The 18,024-nt window shown below is 47.1% G+C and overlaps 1 protein-coding gene across 2 annotated transcripts in view; it reads left to right on the top strand.

Moving 5' to 3' along the window:
- SERINC4 (serine incorporator 4) overlaps positions 1-18,024 on the top strand; it is a 114,288-nt gene that overhangs the window by 10,276 nt on the left and 85,988 nt on the right. For both annotated transcript variants that reach the window (XM_073568613.1, XM_073568612.1), the window contains exons 4-7: positions 8,833-9,011; positions 13,972-14,051; positions 15,172-15,265; positions 17,355-17,566. In XM_073568613.1, coding sequence (XP_073424714.1) covers positions 8,833-9,011; positions 13,972-14,051; positions 15,172-15,265; positions 17,355-17,566 — 565 coding nt within the window. The remainder of the gene's footprint in view (positions 1-8,832; positions 9,012-13,971; positions 14,052-15,171; positions 15,266-17,354; positions 17,567-18,024) is intronic.

Here is an 18,024-nt window from a genome sequence, read left to right as displayed (position 1 = left end):
GTGAGTAATGGCTGCCAGCGTCTGAGAGTTCCCAGAGGAGGGAATGGACGTCTGAAGCATGGAGAAGAAGCCATGAGGTAAACCCTGACAGGGGATATAACTGTGAGGCTCGAGAGTCTGCGTATTGGACATTGCTAACAGAGTGAAGCTCTGTCATGGACGCTATGCCGTTTATATGAACTTTCTGTTGCTGGCCATGGTTTATGATGCCTAATAAACCGCATAGACTGTTATGATTTTATGGAAAACCCGTGCCGGATGTGATTTATTGGCTGCCAAGCGAGTGTCCCCCACCTTGAATGCCAACGCTGAGCTAGGAGGGCTGACGGTCTGGAAAGCCGTGTGATATACTGACAGCAGGTCAGTGGAAGAGACTTATAGGACATCTAAGCGGTAGAGGAGTCCGAGAACCTGCACGGCCGGCAGGTGATGGCTGTGAAAGCCGTGTTGTACTGACCGGGGTCAGTGAGTAAGACTGTGTACCTGGAGGGTTCAGTGAGCAAGGTCCTGGAGGGTCAGTGTTGGGAGATTCTAAGAGAAGATCCCTGGTGCACGTGGTATGACCTTGGACCTGGGGAGGCGTGAGTGTTGGGCAGTCTCAGGAGGAGATGGATGTCCTGAAGAGCACCCGTTGAGCCCCTGGACCTGGTGAGGCCGGTGTGTTGGGAGACCCTGGGAGGAGGGTCGGCTCCCTGATTAGCACCCGCTGCGCCCTGTGTGTTGGACGGTCTCAGGTGGAGACGGAACGTCCTGAATAGCACACAGACAGGACACGTGAGTTTTTGTGTGGTGTTTTTTTTCTTTTCTCAACTCAGCCTGCGGTGGCTCAGTGGGGTCAAGAAGGTGACAAGCGGCTTGCTGTAACTCGGCGGGGTTACGAAGGTGACAAGCGGCTTGCTGTAACTCGGCGGGGTTACGAAGGAGACAAGCATCTTCCGGTAACTCAGCAGGGTTACGAAGGTGACACCAGCCGCTGTGTGTGAACGGCAGCCGGTGGTGTCGAAGATCGGTGACAGCAGGAGCTGTGGTGGTGCCAACAAGGACTTGTGTGGTATCGTAAGAGACAAACTGTGTTGTGTGAACTGCGGTCTAAGGAGACCGGTAAAACGGACACGGGGAAGTCCCGAAAGGGGGCGGTGGCCCAAATCGGGGTGGTAGCCCAAAAGGGGGTGGAGTCCCAGAGGGAGGTGGTAACCCAAAAAGGGGTGGAGTCCCAGAGGGGGGCGGTGGCCCAAATTGGGATGGTGGTCCAGAAAGGGGCCGAGTTTTCAAAAGGGGCAACACTGGGTACCTCAGTGGACATGTCTGGGGAACCACAGTGTGTGTGTATGACGAGCCACAGGTGTGTACCGTAATGCTGCTCCGAGAAGGAGTCTCGGGTCGGCTGGACTAAAAGTGTCAGGTGACTCTGATAGGATCTCCTCTCACTTTCTGTCTGACCGGCTTAAGGAAGGACACAAGGAACGTGTCAGAGATAGCCAAGTGTGGTGGAAGGGCCAGACGGTAGACCACAGGGTTGATCTGCTCAAGGACCTTGAAGGGGCCAATGTAGCGAGGTGCGAACTTTGCGGACTCAACCCGCAGCCTGATGTTTCGGGCGGACACTAAGTCGCCAGGGGCGAAGGTCGGAGCAGGGCGCCGGTGTGCATCAGCGGAGGTCCTCACTCTCTCCTTGGAGTCCCGGATAGCATCCTGAGTGCGATCCCAAATGTCACATGCCTCCACCCCCCAGTCTGCCACCCTAGAGTCGGTGGATGACACGGGCATGGGCACAGGGACGCGCGGATGCTGACTGTAATTCAGGAGGAATGGGGTCTGACCGGTGGAGTCAGACACAGCATTGTTCAAAGCGAACTCCGCCCACGGCAGCAAAGATGCCCAGTCATCCTGCCTGGCCTAGACAAAATGTCGTAGATATGTGACCAGGGTCTGGTTGGCTCTCTCTACCCACCCGTTCGTCTCGGGATGATAGGCCGATAGATTTAGCTCAATGCTAAGCAGTGAACCGAGCTCTCTCCAGAACTGAGACGCAAACTGAGGACCCCGGTCGCTGACAATCTTATCCGACATGCCGTGCAGGCGGAAAACATGCTTAATAAACAATGCTGCCAGGCCCCGTGCAGAAGGTAGCCGAGAGAGTGGTACCAGATGCACCATCTTGGAGAAATGGTCGGTTACAACCCAAATGACGGTGGTGCCACTGGATTTGGGCAGTCCCACCACAAAGTCCATACCGACCATCTGCCAGGGCCTGTCTGCTACCGGCAGGGGGTAGAGTAGCCCAGCGGGCTGCTGCCGAGAGGACCGATTCTGGGCGCAAGAGACACATGCCTGAATATAGTCCCTGACGTCACAGGCCATATGCAGCCACCAGTACGTCCTCGCCAGAAGCTCAGAGGTCTGTTTGGTCCCAAAATGTCCACCCACCCTGGACGAATGAGCCCAAGAGAGGACCTCCGGTCTCAGACTGGCAGGGACAAAAGTCTTGACCAGAGGTACAGACTCGAGGGTGACTGGAGCCACGGTCCTCAGGCTCTCAGATGGGACTATCAGCCGAGGCTCCTCCTCCGATGACACCACAGAGCGGGAGAGAGCATCGGCCTGGACGTTCTTCTCCCCGGAGAGAAAATGCAGGGTGAAGTGGAATCGGGAGAAGAACAAGGACCATCTGGCCTGGTGAGAATTCAGCCGCTGGGCTGTTTGTAAATAGACCAAATTCTTGTAGTCGGTGAACACCTGGAAAAGGTGGCGAGCCCTCTCCAGGAGGTGTCTACACTCTGAAAAGGCCAAGTTCATTGCTAGAAACTCCCTGTCCCCGATGGAATAATTCCTCTCCGCTGGTGTGAAGGTCTTGGAGAAGAAGGAGCATGGGTGCTTCCGAAAATTACCGCAAGAATTCCGAATTCCATTCCGCGGGAAAATCGCATTTTAAATTCCCGCGATTTTCCCTCGGAAAATCTAGCATTTTGCAAGCGTTATTAGCTTGCAGAATTGCTAGCGTTTTCCAAGCGATCTGTAGCATCGCTTGGAGAACTGATTGACAGGTTGGTCACACTCGTCAAACATAGTGTTTGACGAGTGTGACCAACTTTTTACTATTGAGGCTGCCTATGCGGCATCAATAGTAAAAGATGGGATGTAGAAAATAATAATAAAAAAAATATATTGTTATTCTTACCTTCCGGCGTCCCGCGCAGCCTTCCCGCCTCTCTCCACGCTCACGGTCCCAGTAATCCATTGCGAGAAGTACCGCGATGACGTCCGTTATTGCGGGATCGCGACGTCTCACGAATGACAGCGAGACTTTGCGATCCCGCGAGAACGGACGTCATCGCTTGCAAAGGATTACTGGGACCGGGAGAGTGGAGAGAGGCGGGAAGGCTGCGTGGGACGTCGGAAGGTGAGAATAACAATATTTTTTATTTTAAATTCTATTTTTTACAGGGATATGGTACCCAGAGCCCGGAGGACAGTCTCCTCTCCTCCGGACCGTGGGTACCATCCGCAAATGTTCTGCTTACTTTTCGCATTGTGTGCACAGCCACATGCGGAAAGTAAGCAGAACAATGCATTCCTATGAGTGCGGGATCGCCGCGATTCCGCTAAATTAATGAGCATGCTGCATTTTTTACCGTGAAGCAATTCCGCCGCGGTAAAAACCGCAGCATTAGCACAGCATTGCGGAATCCCATAGGAATGCATGGGATGCTTATTTTTCACGTTTTCGCAGCAAAATCGCGCGGTTAAAACCGCCGCGAAATCTCGAAAAAACCGCCACGTGTGAACATAGCCTTAAAGGACAACTTGGAGGAAAACGCCGCGGATTCTAGTGAGCCGCCTCCTACGGCCACTAGGGGTGAGCGTCTTCCCAGCCGCTTTGGGCACCGGTTGGCAAAGTGACCGGACTGCCGGCAACCATGACAGATCACAGGGGCTTGAGCGGGCCGGGGCCTGGATCCCTAGTGGGAAGCCCCCTGATGCTCAGGCGCCCAATCGGGAGATTCCAGAGGTTTAGCAAAACTGGGTGCCAACATAAACCTTTGCCTACACTGGGACCGCTCCAACCTTCGCTCGGCAAAGCGAAGGTCTATACCGGTGGAGACGGTGATAAGCTCCTCCAGTGTAGCAGGAATCTCCCTGGTGGCCAGAGCGTCCTTCACATGGCCAGCCAAACTTCTCCAGAATGCTGGAATGAGGACCTTATCTGGCCACTCTAACTCCGAGGCCAGCGTCTGGAACTGGATGGCAAAGTGGCTGACCATGGACAAGCCCTGTGACAATGCCAGCAGCCGGAGCGCGGTGTCATGGGTGACTCGCGGTCCCAGGAAAACCTGCTTCAGAGTGTCCAAGAACCGTGAGGCACTCTGCACCACGTGATCACCACGCTCCCACAGCGGTGTGGCCCACTCCAAAGCCCTGCCCGACAAGAGGGAAATAATAAATCCCACTTTGGCCCGCTCAGAGGGGAATCGTGCTGCCAGCAGCTCCAGCTGTATAGAGCACTGGCTCACGAAACCCCTACAAGAAGCACTATCACCCGAGAACTTCTCGGGCAGCGGGAGGCGGGACAAAGTCGGGGCAGGGATAGCAGTGGTCACACGGGAGACAGCCTCTGTGGTTGCCTGGACAGCGACCGCAGTAACATCCGCAGCTGAGGCTGAACGCTCGAGAGCCGCCAACCTGCCCTGCAGCTGCGGATGTACTGCAGCAGTCACTGTTTGTCCACCATTACTAGCCAAACCCTGGCGCTAGTATAATGTTAGGGCTGGCGGAACGCACCAAATTATAAAATAATAGTAGGTGCGTTCGCAGCCCGGGGTCCACTGTGCTGAGGTGGTACACTGCTGCTAGGTAATGGCGGGAGTATAAAGCAGTGTGGAAAGGTCACACGTGGGTTAACGTCACCCAGTGTGAACAGGAGCGAACTCTGTTAACTCACAGAGCCACACTACCGCTGAACATAAATGCCGGAGCCTGTTTAGCTCACAGAGCCCGGCCAATGAGCGCACAGAAAGCGGTCACAGAACTCTGCCCCAAGGACACGGGGTAAGAGTCCCTCTAGACCTTCTGAGCGCGCGGCATCACAACTGCGGACGCCGCTATGGACGCTGACTAAGGAGTGTAGAGCATGTGCACTGAGGCGTGCCGAGTCACTGATGGAGACTGATGCCTGTCTCAAACTCTGTCTTTCCTTCACCTAAGCCTGGGCGCTTAACAGGCTAGGCTGCACAACACATGCGTACCAAGGGTAGGGGTTTCTTAATGAGTCATTCACCAGAGACATTCATACATGCATACAACACTCACTCCTCATAGTCTGATAATGCAGTCTATACTAGCGCATGGCCGAGCGGCCATGCAATCCATTTATAGCTGCGTGCCTCCGGGACCTTCCTGGCTTTTCGGATGGACCAATCCGAGCTGGAGAAGGACCTGAGCACGTGACCCTCAATCTCCAATGGGAGATCACTCCACGGGCATGCTCAGTGGACCGACAGGAGAACTTAGTTCCTGGAGAAACTTGCTGCTGACCAGCATGAGTTGCTATACAGTAGTTGGGCCAGAGGTGGCAGCAGCAACCAACCCACGGAGCTAGTCTGGGCAGAGCGCCGGGACCGACGAGTCTGCTGAGCAACCTCCTCTGCGGCTGGAGAGGAATGGGATACCGCCGGAAACAAGGCTTGGGATTCCCACTGTGCAGCGACAGGAACCCGACGCCTAACAGTCAGGGTCTGTCAGCTAGGCTTCAGGATACGCTGGTGCAGTATGCTACACCTGGGTCGTTGGAGTCCGCCATGGCCCTTGCAATCCGGGTGGATAGATGCCTCAGGGAGAGACATACACCGAATCTACCCCCTGTTGTTCTTTCTAGGGAGGAGAACACACTGGTGCAGATGGACAAACCCATGCAGGTGGGAGGAGTCTCTTCTCAAACTGGTTTCTTGCGGTTCGCCTTGGGACGGGGGTATGTTTCTACTGTGGTCTTTCGGATCATTACATTAATGTCTGCCCACCTTGTGCCAAAGTTGGTACTTCATTACCAAAGCTGTGTTTCCCTGGTCGTATGAAGGGAGGCGACCAGGGTGTGTACATTTCCTTCTCAGTTTTCCATTTCTGCTGAAGTGGTGGTTGGTAGGGAGACTGTGACGATACCGATTCTTGTGGACAATGGAGCTGCAGTCAATCTGGTGAATTCTCGCATTGTTCAGACCCATGGTCTGATTGGTAGGATGCTGGCGAGACCCATTTTCACTCATGCGGTTGACTCTGTCCCTTTCAGCCAAAGGAGTTTGACCCAAGTCGTAGACAATATAAACCTGCGTATAGGAACTCTTAATGAAGAGTCCCTGTCATTTTACGTCTTGTAGGTTATGCCAACCCCCATTGTCTTTGGCTTTCCATGGCTGAAGAGACACAATACGGTCATAGATTGGCGGTCCAGGTAAGTAGTTAGTTGGGACCAGTCTTGTAAAGACTGTTGCTTGGGAGCTACGATCTCTGCAGTCCATCTCAAATCTACCTCTGCTTCTCCTTTGGGGGCAGCTAAAGTGCTACCAGGGAATAGGGGCAAGATTCAACCCTCACCACAAGTAAACCTTGAGTCTCGGGGTCCACTCAGAAGGAGGGAGCGGGGGGTAGTGGTTCCCTCTAAATATAGTGAGGGTAGGAGTTTGGTGACACGGGGGAAGCCTCTGATGTCTGTTCGTTTGGAAGATTATCGTCTGTTGGCAAACGCACGCATGGAAATAAACATTTAGGTCCGGACCTGTGTGTGAATGAGTACATGTGGATGTCCATAAAAAACATCAGGTGGAAGTACGCATCTGGGACCTGGAGTTCTAGGGTGATCGGGCCATATCGGGTGTTGGCCGTTCTCAGACCTAGGACCTTCCAACTGGAGTTACCCCCAGTATTGCAGGTGCAGAACGTATTCCATGGGTCGTCACTCTGAAGATTTGTTGCGCCTCCGGAACCTACATTATTTCCGTCACCATCGGGCTGCGTTTACTGTAACCCTGAGGCTCAGGTAACTGCGGAGGTGAATCCTAGTGGGTTGAGTTGTCCTCACCTTGCGTCATTTCTGGTGAGGTCTGGTGTTGAGGGTCCAGAGGCCCCTCGTTGAAAGGGGGGTACTGTTACGATTCAGGTTTAGATTCGTGGCAGCTCTGGTTTGACTATTATTTAAATGTAGCTCTTTTCCTTTTAGGCCAGCAAGAGTTAATGTCAGTTTTCCTTGCTGGCAGCTTGCAGGATGACAGATAACAGTCATCTGTGTATTCTATGTAGACTAGCTTTGCAGTTGCAGCTCTCTGGTGTCTGCGCTGAATCTGCTTCTTCTGTGGATTACGGGGTCCTGTTTCCGTATCCTCTGCGGTGTGGAGCTTGGCAGCAGAGTTTTGTGTATTTACCTTGTCTATCTCGTGCTTGTCACTTTCCCCTGTGTTTGTATCATCTGCAGTGGTGATGCTAGCTCTCTTACTGGCCAGTGCACCAACCAGGGCATTGTGAGGTGACAGTAAGGGACGAAGTACGTGATGGGAAGGACCTGCTTAGGGCGTTAGGGGAGTGCAGGGACAGGCTCAGGTTGGAGCTCAAAAGGTGCCCCATTCCTCATAAGGAGGTTCCCCATCCCTTGCTCTCCCCTTTACCATCACGTTGAGTGTGTGTTGTGCCGTCCGCTGGACCGACCGCTGTTGGGTCGTGACAATTACTTTCTCTACCTCCTTCGCAGCTGTGCTCCGATCCTCTCTGTGCAAGAGTATCTGAGCACTGACAATCGGCTCCCGTTCGCAGCAGAGCAGGAGCCGAGGGTCATTAGCATATCACATCGGATGCTCTTACATCGTATGACATACACTAGTGTGACTCCAGCCTAACTCTGGAAATAACCCTGCTGAAGGAGATTGGTTTGATAAGCAGAAAAATCAAGGGAGGAGACAGGTATTGACTCTTTCACTGCCATCATCTGTACTTCAAGTAAGTACATTTTGATATAAATGCAGATGAATGCAAGCAAATGTACTGGAGAAAAAGCATTGGTTTGGAAGCCATTTATATTATTCCTGTAATTTTTTTTTACAAGAATGAAGACAAAATCTCCTAATAAAATAATAAAATGATTAACAAATTTTGATAACTTTCCATACTGGACAAAAATGAAAAAAAAAAATGAAAGTTTAGATTTCTGACTCTTTAAAGCAGCGTTCCTCAACTCCAGTCCTCATGGCCTACCAACAGTCCATATTTTTAGGATCTCTTTATTATTGCACAAGTGATAATTCTGTCCCTGTGCAATACAAAGGAAATGATAAAAGCATGATTTGTCACCGCTGGGCTTCGAGAACTGCCGTTAAAAAAACCCTGCTCTTATGTCTTGGTGCCAGGTACAACAGAACACCTTCAGAAGTTTTGAGGAGTCTAAACCTCAAAGGGTTAGAGCTGTTTTGGTGAAACATCAGCATGACTTTTGTGCATTCTTCTTGAGTTTGTGTGGGTTTCCTCCAGGTACTCTGATTTTCTCCCACATGCAGAGTAAGTCCCAGGGACGGCGATGACAATGTCTATAAAGCAGCGCAGAATACGTTGGTTCAAAATAAATAAATATATTACAGCTGTGATTTGGGCATAATGCCTGTATTGATCTGAATGTACCTTGTCTGTACGTTCTGTAATGTGCTTGCTTGTGCTTTGGTAAATGAGCTCTGCTCCCCGGTATTTGCATTTCCTACAATTTAATATCTACTTTCACTCAATTTCACATTATTTTTGTTGTTACATTCATTATTTCATTGCATCACATTTAATTTATGTATTGTATCTTTTTAACTACAGGTGCCTTGGATTTCTCTGCTTTGCAACCATTTGCCTGGTGGCAATGACTGTGACACTCTTGTTGGGTACGCAGCTGTCTACAGAGTCTGCTTTGGCACCGCATCTTTTTATTTCATCCAGTCAGTGTTTCTTATCAGTGTGAAGTCCACACAGGAGTTCCGTGCCATGGTCCACAACGGGTAAAGTATAATCTTCTATTATTCTAACACTCATTTTTAGCCTGTAATTGATGTATGCAGTCTGTCCCTCTATCTACCCCGTATACTTCCGCATATTTAAATAAAAGCAGTAAGTGCTAAATAATATAAGTTATAGAGCTTTTCCCAAAACATTAAACTATCCTCATTCCATAGCACAGCACTCAGTAATTTGTGACAGACCCCTAGACAATGAGGTTGAGCATATGCACCTACTTCGCAAGGTTGCAGATCCTATTTCCTGGGTTCCAGGGTCCTGATCTCTGGATTGTTCAGGGTCTCAGAGGTTGGACCCTCAGCGATCAATGAGTTATCAGCGATCCTTTGGATACTTTCCTATTTTGGAAATACCCCTTAATTTTATCTAAACATAAAGTAAATAACGTAAATATGACCATGAAGGGCAATTATTACCATAAATGGTAATATCTACCCCGATTGATCGATTTCACCATCCTACACGAGACATACTTTGTTTTGCACAGGTTAGGTGTTTCCAATAATGAACACTGGAAAGATCTATATCTTGGTACTGTGTTAGCCAGTATATAGAAGAATATTTAGAAATGAAAGTCCTCAGTGGTTGATACCTTTTAATGGCTAAATGAAAAGATGGTAACACATTGCAAGCTTTCGAGACTATTCAGGTCTCTTCATCAGGCTAGACTAATACAACACCTTAAGAATCACATATTTATACACAAAACAGCACAGAAATAACGCAATAGATAAGACAAGTGATGTGAAGCAGAATTGTCATTATGGGAGAGGGATAAACATAAATATTGGAACAGTTCATAGATAAGGAGTGTGAAAGTTTTATTGCCCTCTGATTGGGGACTGGTTCTGTGTTGTGTGTTGATCCCAGAAGGTCTGAAGCGCAAATTCCTTAGTTGATGTAAAAAGACATAAATCCATACAACACATTCATTCCTGCATTGAGTGTGTCAAAAGTTGTCATAAATTTATATTCCCAGACTCTTCTGTCTCTCTGAGACTTGAAGTTACCTTTTAATACAAGTAATTTAATGTCCATCATGCTATGTCCGGGGATACAAAAATGTGTCGCATGGATTTATGTCTTTTCACATCAATTATGGAATTTGCTTTTCAGACCTTCTGGGGTCATCACACAGCGCAGTACCAGTCCCCAATCAGAGGGCAATAAAACTTTCACACTTCTTATCTATGAACTGTTCCAATATTTATGTTTATCCCTCTCTCATAATGACAGTTGTGCTTCACATTACTTGTTGTCATGATCCAGGTTGGATATGACAGGTTTTGAATAAGTAACCTTTTATTTCCTTTGAGCTGGTTGCTTAGAGTTAGTTTTGCCCCCAGTGGCCATTAGGGTTATTACACAGTGGTGTCTTTTGTTCTAGTTTGCCCCCGATGGTGGTTAGTGTTATTGCACATGATAATGAAGCAGGTGTGATTTCTTGGGTCCTGCCTATAAAGGTGTAGCAGGTGGTTTCACTCACTGTTGGTGATATTGGTCTTTTCCAACCATCCTTGGTGAAGGAAGGAACTTGAGAGGAGTCCCGGGCAGCTCAGTCAGAATCAAGGAGTGGCAGCTATGGTGTCAGCGAGAAGTTCTTGCAAAGTTTGGAGGAGTGGCAGCTATGGTGTCAGTGTGGAGTTCTTGCAAAGCTTGGTGGAGTGGCAACTATGGTGAAAGCTGCACTCAGATGCTGGACTCTGTTGCTGGAAGAGAGCTGCACTCAGATGCTGGACTCTGTTGCTGGAAGAGAGCTGCACTCAGATGCTGGACTCTTGCTGGAAAGCTGCACTCGGATGCTGGACTTTGTTGCTGTAAAGCTGCACTCAGATACTGGACTCTGTTGCTGGAAGAGAGCTGCACTCAGATGCTTGACTCTGTTGCTGGAAAGCTGCACTTGGATGCTGGACTCTGTTGCTGTAAAGCTGCACTCACATGCGGGACTCTGTTGCTGGAAAGCTGCACTCAGGTGTCGGACTCTGTTGCTGTGAGCATTAGCAACAGAGCAAAGCTAAGTGGTGTTTTCCTGTTTGTCACTTTCCTCAATGTGTGTTTTAGTGCAGTGGTGGGATTAGTTTCTGCACCGTCCACTTCACTAGTAAGGGATTGGTTCAGGGCGAGCTAGGGATTTCAGGTATTCTGATCTGCGCCCGGTGCGGAACCGGCCTAGGGATCGTTAGAAGTGTAGAGACACTGACTCAGGGGAGTGCAGGAGGTCTCCACGTCCCCGTTCCCTATCGCAGGGCCACCATTGTAATTGTTTTCCTGGTTTTCCCCTTTATTCTGAAATTCGCCCTGCTGGAGGCAGTGTATCCAGACATACGTGTACTACTGAAATTCGCCTGCTGGAGGCGGTGTATCCTGCTGCACGTTCTATTATTTAAATTCGCCCTGCTGGAGGCGGTGTATCCAGGGTCACGCGTGTCATATAAATTCGCCCTGCTGGAGGCGGTGTGTCCAGTCACACGTGACCATGACATTATCACCAACCTTACATTTTTTTTTCTGGTAGGCCTTTGGCCAGGTTCGGGCCGGTGAGTAATTGCTGCTGGGCCTCACTGAGGTGAGGAGCTGCATTGTGTGTTGAAGCAGTTCCAGTGGCAGTTATCTGGGTCTGGGGCCTTCCCTCTGGCTCAACTAGAAAATCAAATTGCGGCTCTGACAAAGAGGCCCCCAGAGTCCCTGCTGGTGAGCGGGACTTGCTCATGCACGCGGACGCACCCAGGCAGGTGGGAGGAGTGGGTGTCCCCATGGTGCTGCCTGGTATTCCCCGAGGTGAAGGGGTACTTCCCTGTGGTGGGCGGATTTGTGTTATAGTCCACGGGGCTCACGCCAAACCTTCCATACCACCGAAGAAGCCGCCCCCTCCTGGTCGTGTGGAGGAAGGCGACCAGGGAGTGTATATTTCCTCCATACCCCCGTCCCCTTCTCCTCCAGTTGTGGCTGCAGGGCTGCCGCCAGGGAGTAGGGGCAAGTCTCAACCCTCGCCATTAGCCAACCCAGAGAGGCGCAGGCCTCGTAGTAGGAGTTGGAGGGTGGGGTTTCCCTTGGTTAATAGCGGGGGTGTGAGTGTGGTGACACAGGGGGATGCCTCTGTTGTCAGTTCCAGTAAAAGCTCACAGTATTTGACAAAGTAATGAGTGGCAATAAACGTTCTGGTCCGGACCAGTGTGTGAACGAGCGTGTATGGGTGTCCACCAAATAACATCCAGTGGAAGTGTGTGCGGAGTCTTGTCAGCTTGTTTTACCTCCAAACATGCTCATGCACAACTCGCTCCCCAGTACGGTGCTCTGGGGATGTGCAACGCCGCCAGAACATACATTGCCAATACCAGCAGTGGCCATTTGCCATTAACCTGAGGTACAGGTAGTTGCAGTGGTGAACTCTGGATCTGGGCGTCCCCTCTGTAGGTGGTTCCTTGATGAGGAGCTGTCTTGAGGGTCCAGAGGCCCCTCATTGAGGGAGAGTACTGTCATGATCTAGGTTGGATATGACAGGTTTTGAATAAGTAACCTTTTATTTCCTTTGAGCTGGTTTCTTAGAGTTAGTTTTGCCCCCGGTGGCCATTAGGATTATTACACAGTGGTGTCTTTTGTTCTAGTTTGCCCCCGGTGGTGGTTAGTGTTATTGCACATGATAATGAAGCAGGTGTGATTCCTTGGGTCCTGCCTATAAAGGTGTAGCAGGTGATTTCACTCACTGTTGGTGATATTGGTCTTTTCCAACCATCCTTGGTGAAGGAAGGAACTTGAGAGGAGTCCCGGGCAGCTCAGTCAGAATCAAGGAGTGGCAGCTTTGGTGTCAGCGAGGAGTTCTTGCAAAGCTTGGAGGAAGTAGCAGCTATGGTGTCAGTGTGGAGTTCTTGCAAAGCTTGGTGGCGTGGCAGCTATGGTGTCAGCGAGGAGTTCTTGCAAAGCTTGGTGGAGTGGCAGCTATGGTGAAAGCTGCAGTAAGATGCTGGACGAGAGCTGCACTCAGATGCTGGACTCTGTTGCTGGAAAGCTGCACTCGGATGCTGAACTCTGTTGCTGGAAAGCTGCACTCAGATGCTGGACTCTGTTGCTGGAAGAGATCTGCACTCAGATGCTGGACTCTGTTGCTGGAAAGCTGCACTCGGATGCTGGACTCTGTTTCTGTAAAGCTGCACTCAGGTGTTGGATCCGGTTGGAGGAAATGATGCACTCAGGTGTTGGACTCTGTTGCTGTGAGCATTAGCAACAGAGCAAAGCTAAGTGGTGTTTCCCTGTTGCTGGAAGAGAGCTGCACTCAGATGCTCGACTCTGTTGCTGGAAAGCTGCACTTGGATTCTGGACTCTGTTGCTGTAAAGCTGCACTCACATGCGGGACTCTGTTGCTGGAAAGCTGCACTCAGGTGTCGGACTCTGTTGCTGTGAGCATTAGCAACAGAGCAAAGCTAAGTGGTGTTTCCCTGTTTGTCACTTTCCTCAATGTGTGTTGTAGTGCAGTGGTGGGATTAGTTTCTGCACCATCCACTTCACTAGTAAGGGATTGGTTCAGGGCGAGCTAAGGATTTCAGGTATACTGATCGGCGCCCGGTACGGAACCGGCCTAGGGGTCGTTAGGAATGTAGAGACACTGACTCAGGGGAGTGCAGGAGGTCTCCACGTCCCCATTCCCTATCGCAGGGCCACCATTGTAATTGTTTTCCTGGTTTTCCCCATGACACTTGTCGTATCTATTGTGTTATTTTCTGTGCTGTTTTGTGTATAAATATGTGATTCTTCAGATGTTGTAGTAGTCAATGCCTGATGAAGAGACCTGAGTAGTCTCGAAAGCTTGCAATGTGTTACCATCTTTTCAGTTAGCCATTAAAAAGGGAGGACTCTCAATTCTAAATATTCTTCCAATAATGAAGCAATGAATTCCATAATATTATGTTGTGATCATGATTGTAGTTACATTTTTATTATGATTTGTAGGTTTTGGTGTCTGAAGTTCCTGATTTTAATTGGAATGTGCGTCGCTGCTTTCTTTATCCCTAGTGATTATTTTATACGAGGTAAGAGATGAAAACCTTATATAACATAATGGCAGGTCTTGGCATCCTTCTGTACGTAGAGTATGACAAACATCTGAACATAAGCACAATCTGAGTCATACTGCACAAGGTCTGAAAATAAGAGAGGTAGACGACTTCTGTATTGAGTTAGAAGCTAAAATCCTACAACACCCTAAGGATAGGTCACCAATAAAAAAAAGTAGTGGACAACCTCTTTAATATCTTATTGCACATACTTTTGAGGCAATAGCTGCAAACAACTGATTTTTGTCTCAATGAGACCTCTGCCCCTGTCCACAGGTATTTTGGTCCACTCCTCGTAAGGAAGCAGTTCCAGCTATCTTAGATGTGAAGACACCTTTTCCAGACGGCATGTTTCAGCTCCTTCCACAGATGCTCAATAGGATTTAGGTCAGGGCTCATAGATGGTCACTTTAGAATAGTCCAATGCTTTACTGTTAGCAAATCTTGCATGTTTTTAGCTGTGTGTTTTGGGTCATTATCCTGTTGGAGGACCGGGTACATTGTTTTCAGGTCATTTTCATTAGTTTTATTATTTTCTGTTGAACCACAATTTAAAAGGCAGTATCTGATTTTTATTAGTTGATATTCAATAAATTTTATTTGAAAAACTATTTTGCCAGATTCAAGTTATTATTGTGTATGTTATGTATCTATCTATCTGCCTATATATCTGCCTATCTACTATCTGTCTGTCTGTTTATCTATCTGTCTATCTATCTTGCTATCTAGATGATAGATACTATATAAATCTACTCTGTTCACAATTATTAGACAATTAGTATTTTTGATGATTAGTTTTATTATTGAACTACATTACTTTCTTGAAACACACAGGCTTTTTCCTGACCCATTGTTTGAAGAAATTGTCTTCTAAAAACTGGCAGTAGGTTTGGGAGTTGATTTTAAGTTTTATCTGGCCAGTGATGGTGACATCACCATCAAGTGTTCTATCATGGACACAGTGGCAAACACTGCTGAAATAAAAATACATTTAAATGATGCAGAAGAATGAGATAGAGAGATACATGCCCCTTAAAATGTATTCAAAAGGGATAGATTGGTTATTCATGTTGGAATGATGCATTTGTCTTTGCAGTATGGCATTATGTAGGTGTCTGCGGTGGGTTCTCTTTTGTCATCATCCAGCTGATACTGATAACAGCGTTTGCTCACACCTGGAACAAAAATTGGTAAGATTTTTTTTCTTTTTACTCTGTTCATAATTTAAATTTTATTAATTAACTTTTCAGCTGCTAAATTGTCATAGAAATGTCTAGGTTTCTGCATGGAGAGGATGTCCCCACAAGGGGGCAGTACAGGCACTAAGAGCTCTGTGTTATGCTAAAGTTTTCAATAATGACAGCTGCTTTTTACTTTCTTCAGTTTCCCTGATTAGTATTGATTTATCATTATTATACTATATATGCATATATTTCTATACTTACAGTCTTACAGTGGTGCTTGAAAGTTTGTGAACTCTTGAGGATTCTCCACATTTTTGCATAAATTTAAATTAAAACTACATCAGATTTCCGCACAATGTCTAAAATTATATAAAGAGAATAAAATCTTACAATTGAGTCAAAAATATTAGATTTTGTATTTTTTTTCAAATGAGAAAATGATCCAATATCACATGTGAGTGACTTTCAGAATCTGGTTTTAGCCCTTTGTGCAGAAACAACTGCACATAAACGTTTCCAGTAATTGTTGATTTGTCCTACACATCAGCTTGGAGAAATTTTAGCCCATTCCTCCCTACAAAACAGCTTCAATTCTGTAATGTTGGTGCGCTTTCTCCCATGAACTGCTCACTTCAGGTCGTTCTACACATTTCTGTAGGATTAAGGTGCAAATTGTGACCCTGCCATTCCAATATATTATTCTTCTACCACCATTCTTTTATAGTATGATGTTGGTGCTTTGAGCCATTGTCTTGCCGCATGACCCACATAACCTTCATATTAAGCTCATGGACAGATGTTCTGACATTTTCCTTTAGAGTTTGCATATACAATTCAGAATTCATTGTTCCATCACTTATGGCAAGCCGCCTTGGCCCACATGCAGCAAAAAAGGCCCAAACTGTGATACTACCACCACCATGTTTCACAGAGAGTATAAGGTTTTTATGCTGTAATGCAGTGGGGTTTGTTCCAAACTCAATGCTTTTCATTTAAAGAGAATCTGCCACCAGGTTTTTACTATGTAATCTGAGATAAGCATGATGTAGGGACAAATTGCAGAGGGACAGCAATGTTCTTTTTGGAAAGCAATGGCTTTCTCCCTGCAATCCTTATATACACTCCATTGTTATTCAGTGTCCTCCTGATGATGGACTTCTTTGTTCGTTTCATGAGACCCTTCCACAAACATGTATTGTGAAGTAATATTAGACTTCCCATTGATTGAAAACACCAGACTCTTATTTCACCTTCAAATTTTATATTATTCCTAAAAGTTCACATACTTTTGCCACTCACAGACATGTGATATTAGATCACTTTCCTTATTTAAAAATGTCAGCGTCTAATATATTTGACTCATTTGTTTTATTTGGCTTTCTTTATCTGTTTTCATGACCTTTTTTGAAAATCTGTTGTAGTTTTAGATCAAATTTTTGTTGAAATATGGATAATTCTGGATGGTTCACAAACTTTTCAGCAGGACTGTATATACACACACAGACAAGGTACAGTTTTGTCCCAAGCAGAAGAGCTGGCCAGGTTGATGGATAGTGAAAGGGTATCTGGGAGACCTGAACAAATTATCATACCATCTCCAGGTCATTGGTGTCAGAGGTCGCTCATTGTTAGGAGACTGTACCTGTATCCTTTGCACCTTCCTCTCTACAAATAAGCCCCCTTCACACATAGCGAGATCGCTAGCGATATCCCTAAAGCGTCACCGATTTTTGACACAAGAGCGACTCCATGGACGCGTGAGGAAGTCATCAGCAGAGCGGCCGTCTGACAGGTAAGTAACGACCCCCGACCGCTGCTGCATTGCTGGTGAGATCTGCCTGTTTGGCTGCTCACTAGCGACCATTCAGCGATGCACCAGCGATCCTGACCGGGTCGTATTGTTGTCGGGATCACTAGTGCATCGCTAAATGTGACGGGACCTATACACATAGTCAATGCAGAGAAATATATAGAAAGGAATTTCACTCTTTTGGGGACTTATGAGCATATAGTCTATTCTCAGTGATGTAACCAATGCATATTAGGATGACACAATATTAAAGGTCTCAACTTGTATCTGTTTCTCTTTTCTCAGGCTAACTGGGGCAGCTAAAGACAAACGCTGGTATTTTGCGGTCCTGATTGCCACATTGCTCTTCTATTCCATTGCCACAATGGCCTTCTATTTGCTTTATATTTACTTCACCCATCCTGCTGGCTGTGTCCTGAACAAAGGACTGATAAGCATTAACATCAGCCTGTGTCTAATCATGTCATTCATTTCCATCACTCCATGCGTACAGCTCAGTAAGTACAGTATATAGAGAAGATTCTTACCACGTGGAGCTTGCCTAGTAAATGTATGGAAAGAAAAACATATTACTCTTAGACATTATTAGCAGAGGTTTTAGAATTTATAATTTATTCATTTATTTCTGTTGTATATATAATGTCTAAGAAAGTTAGTAAAAATAGCATTTTTAGAAATGATAGAGTCTCTTTACATGTAATCAATATATATATATATATATATATATATATATATATATATATACACTATATATATATATTCAAGCAATGTGAAAAACATATAGCCAGCTCACCATAAAGGAGTTCCTCTTGATGCAGTAATCAGTGTTCACCCTATGCTTTGCACGGATCCAGGCAGGGAGTATGCCCCAACAAATAGAAATATGAGGAAATTGGGATCCAGCAAAACGATGAAAGTTCACCAGATTTGTAAAAACTTCTTCTTTATTAATCCA

Source organism: Dendrobates tinctorius, unplaced genomic scaffold (genome assembly GCF_039654945.1).
Source record: "Dendrobates tinctorius isolate UK_male_01 unplaced genomic scaffold, ASM3965494v1 ptg000022l, whole genome shotgun sequence".
NCBI lineage: Eukaryota > Metazoa > Chordata > Amphibia > Anura > Dendrobatidae > Dendrobates > Dendrobates tinctorius.
This window is presented reverse-complemented; position numbering and strand designations above follow the sequence as displayed.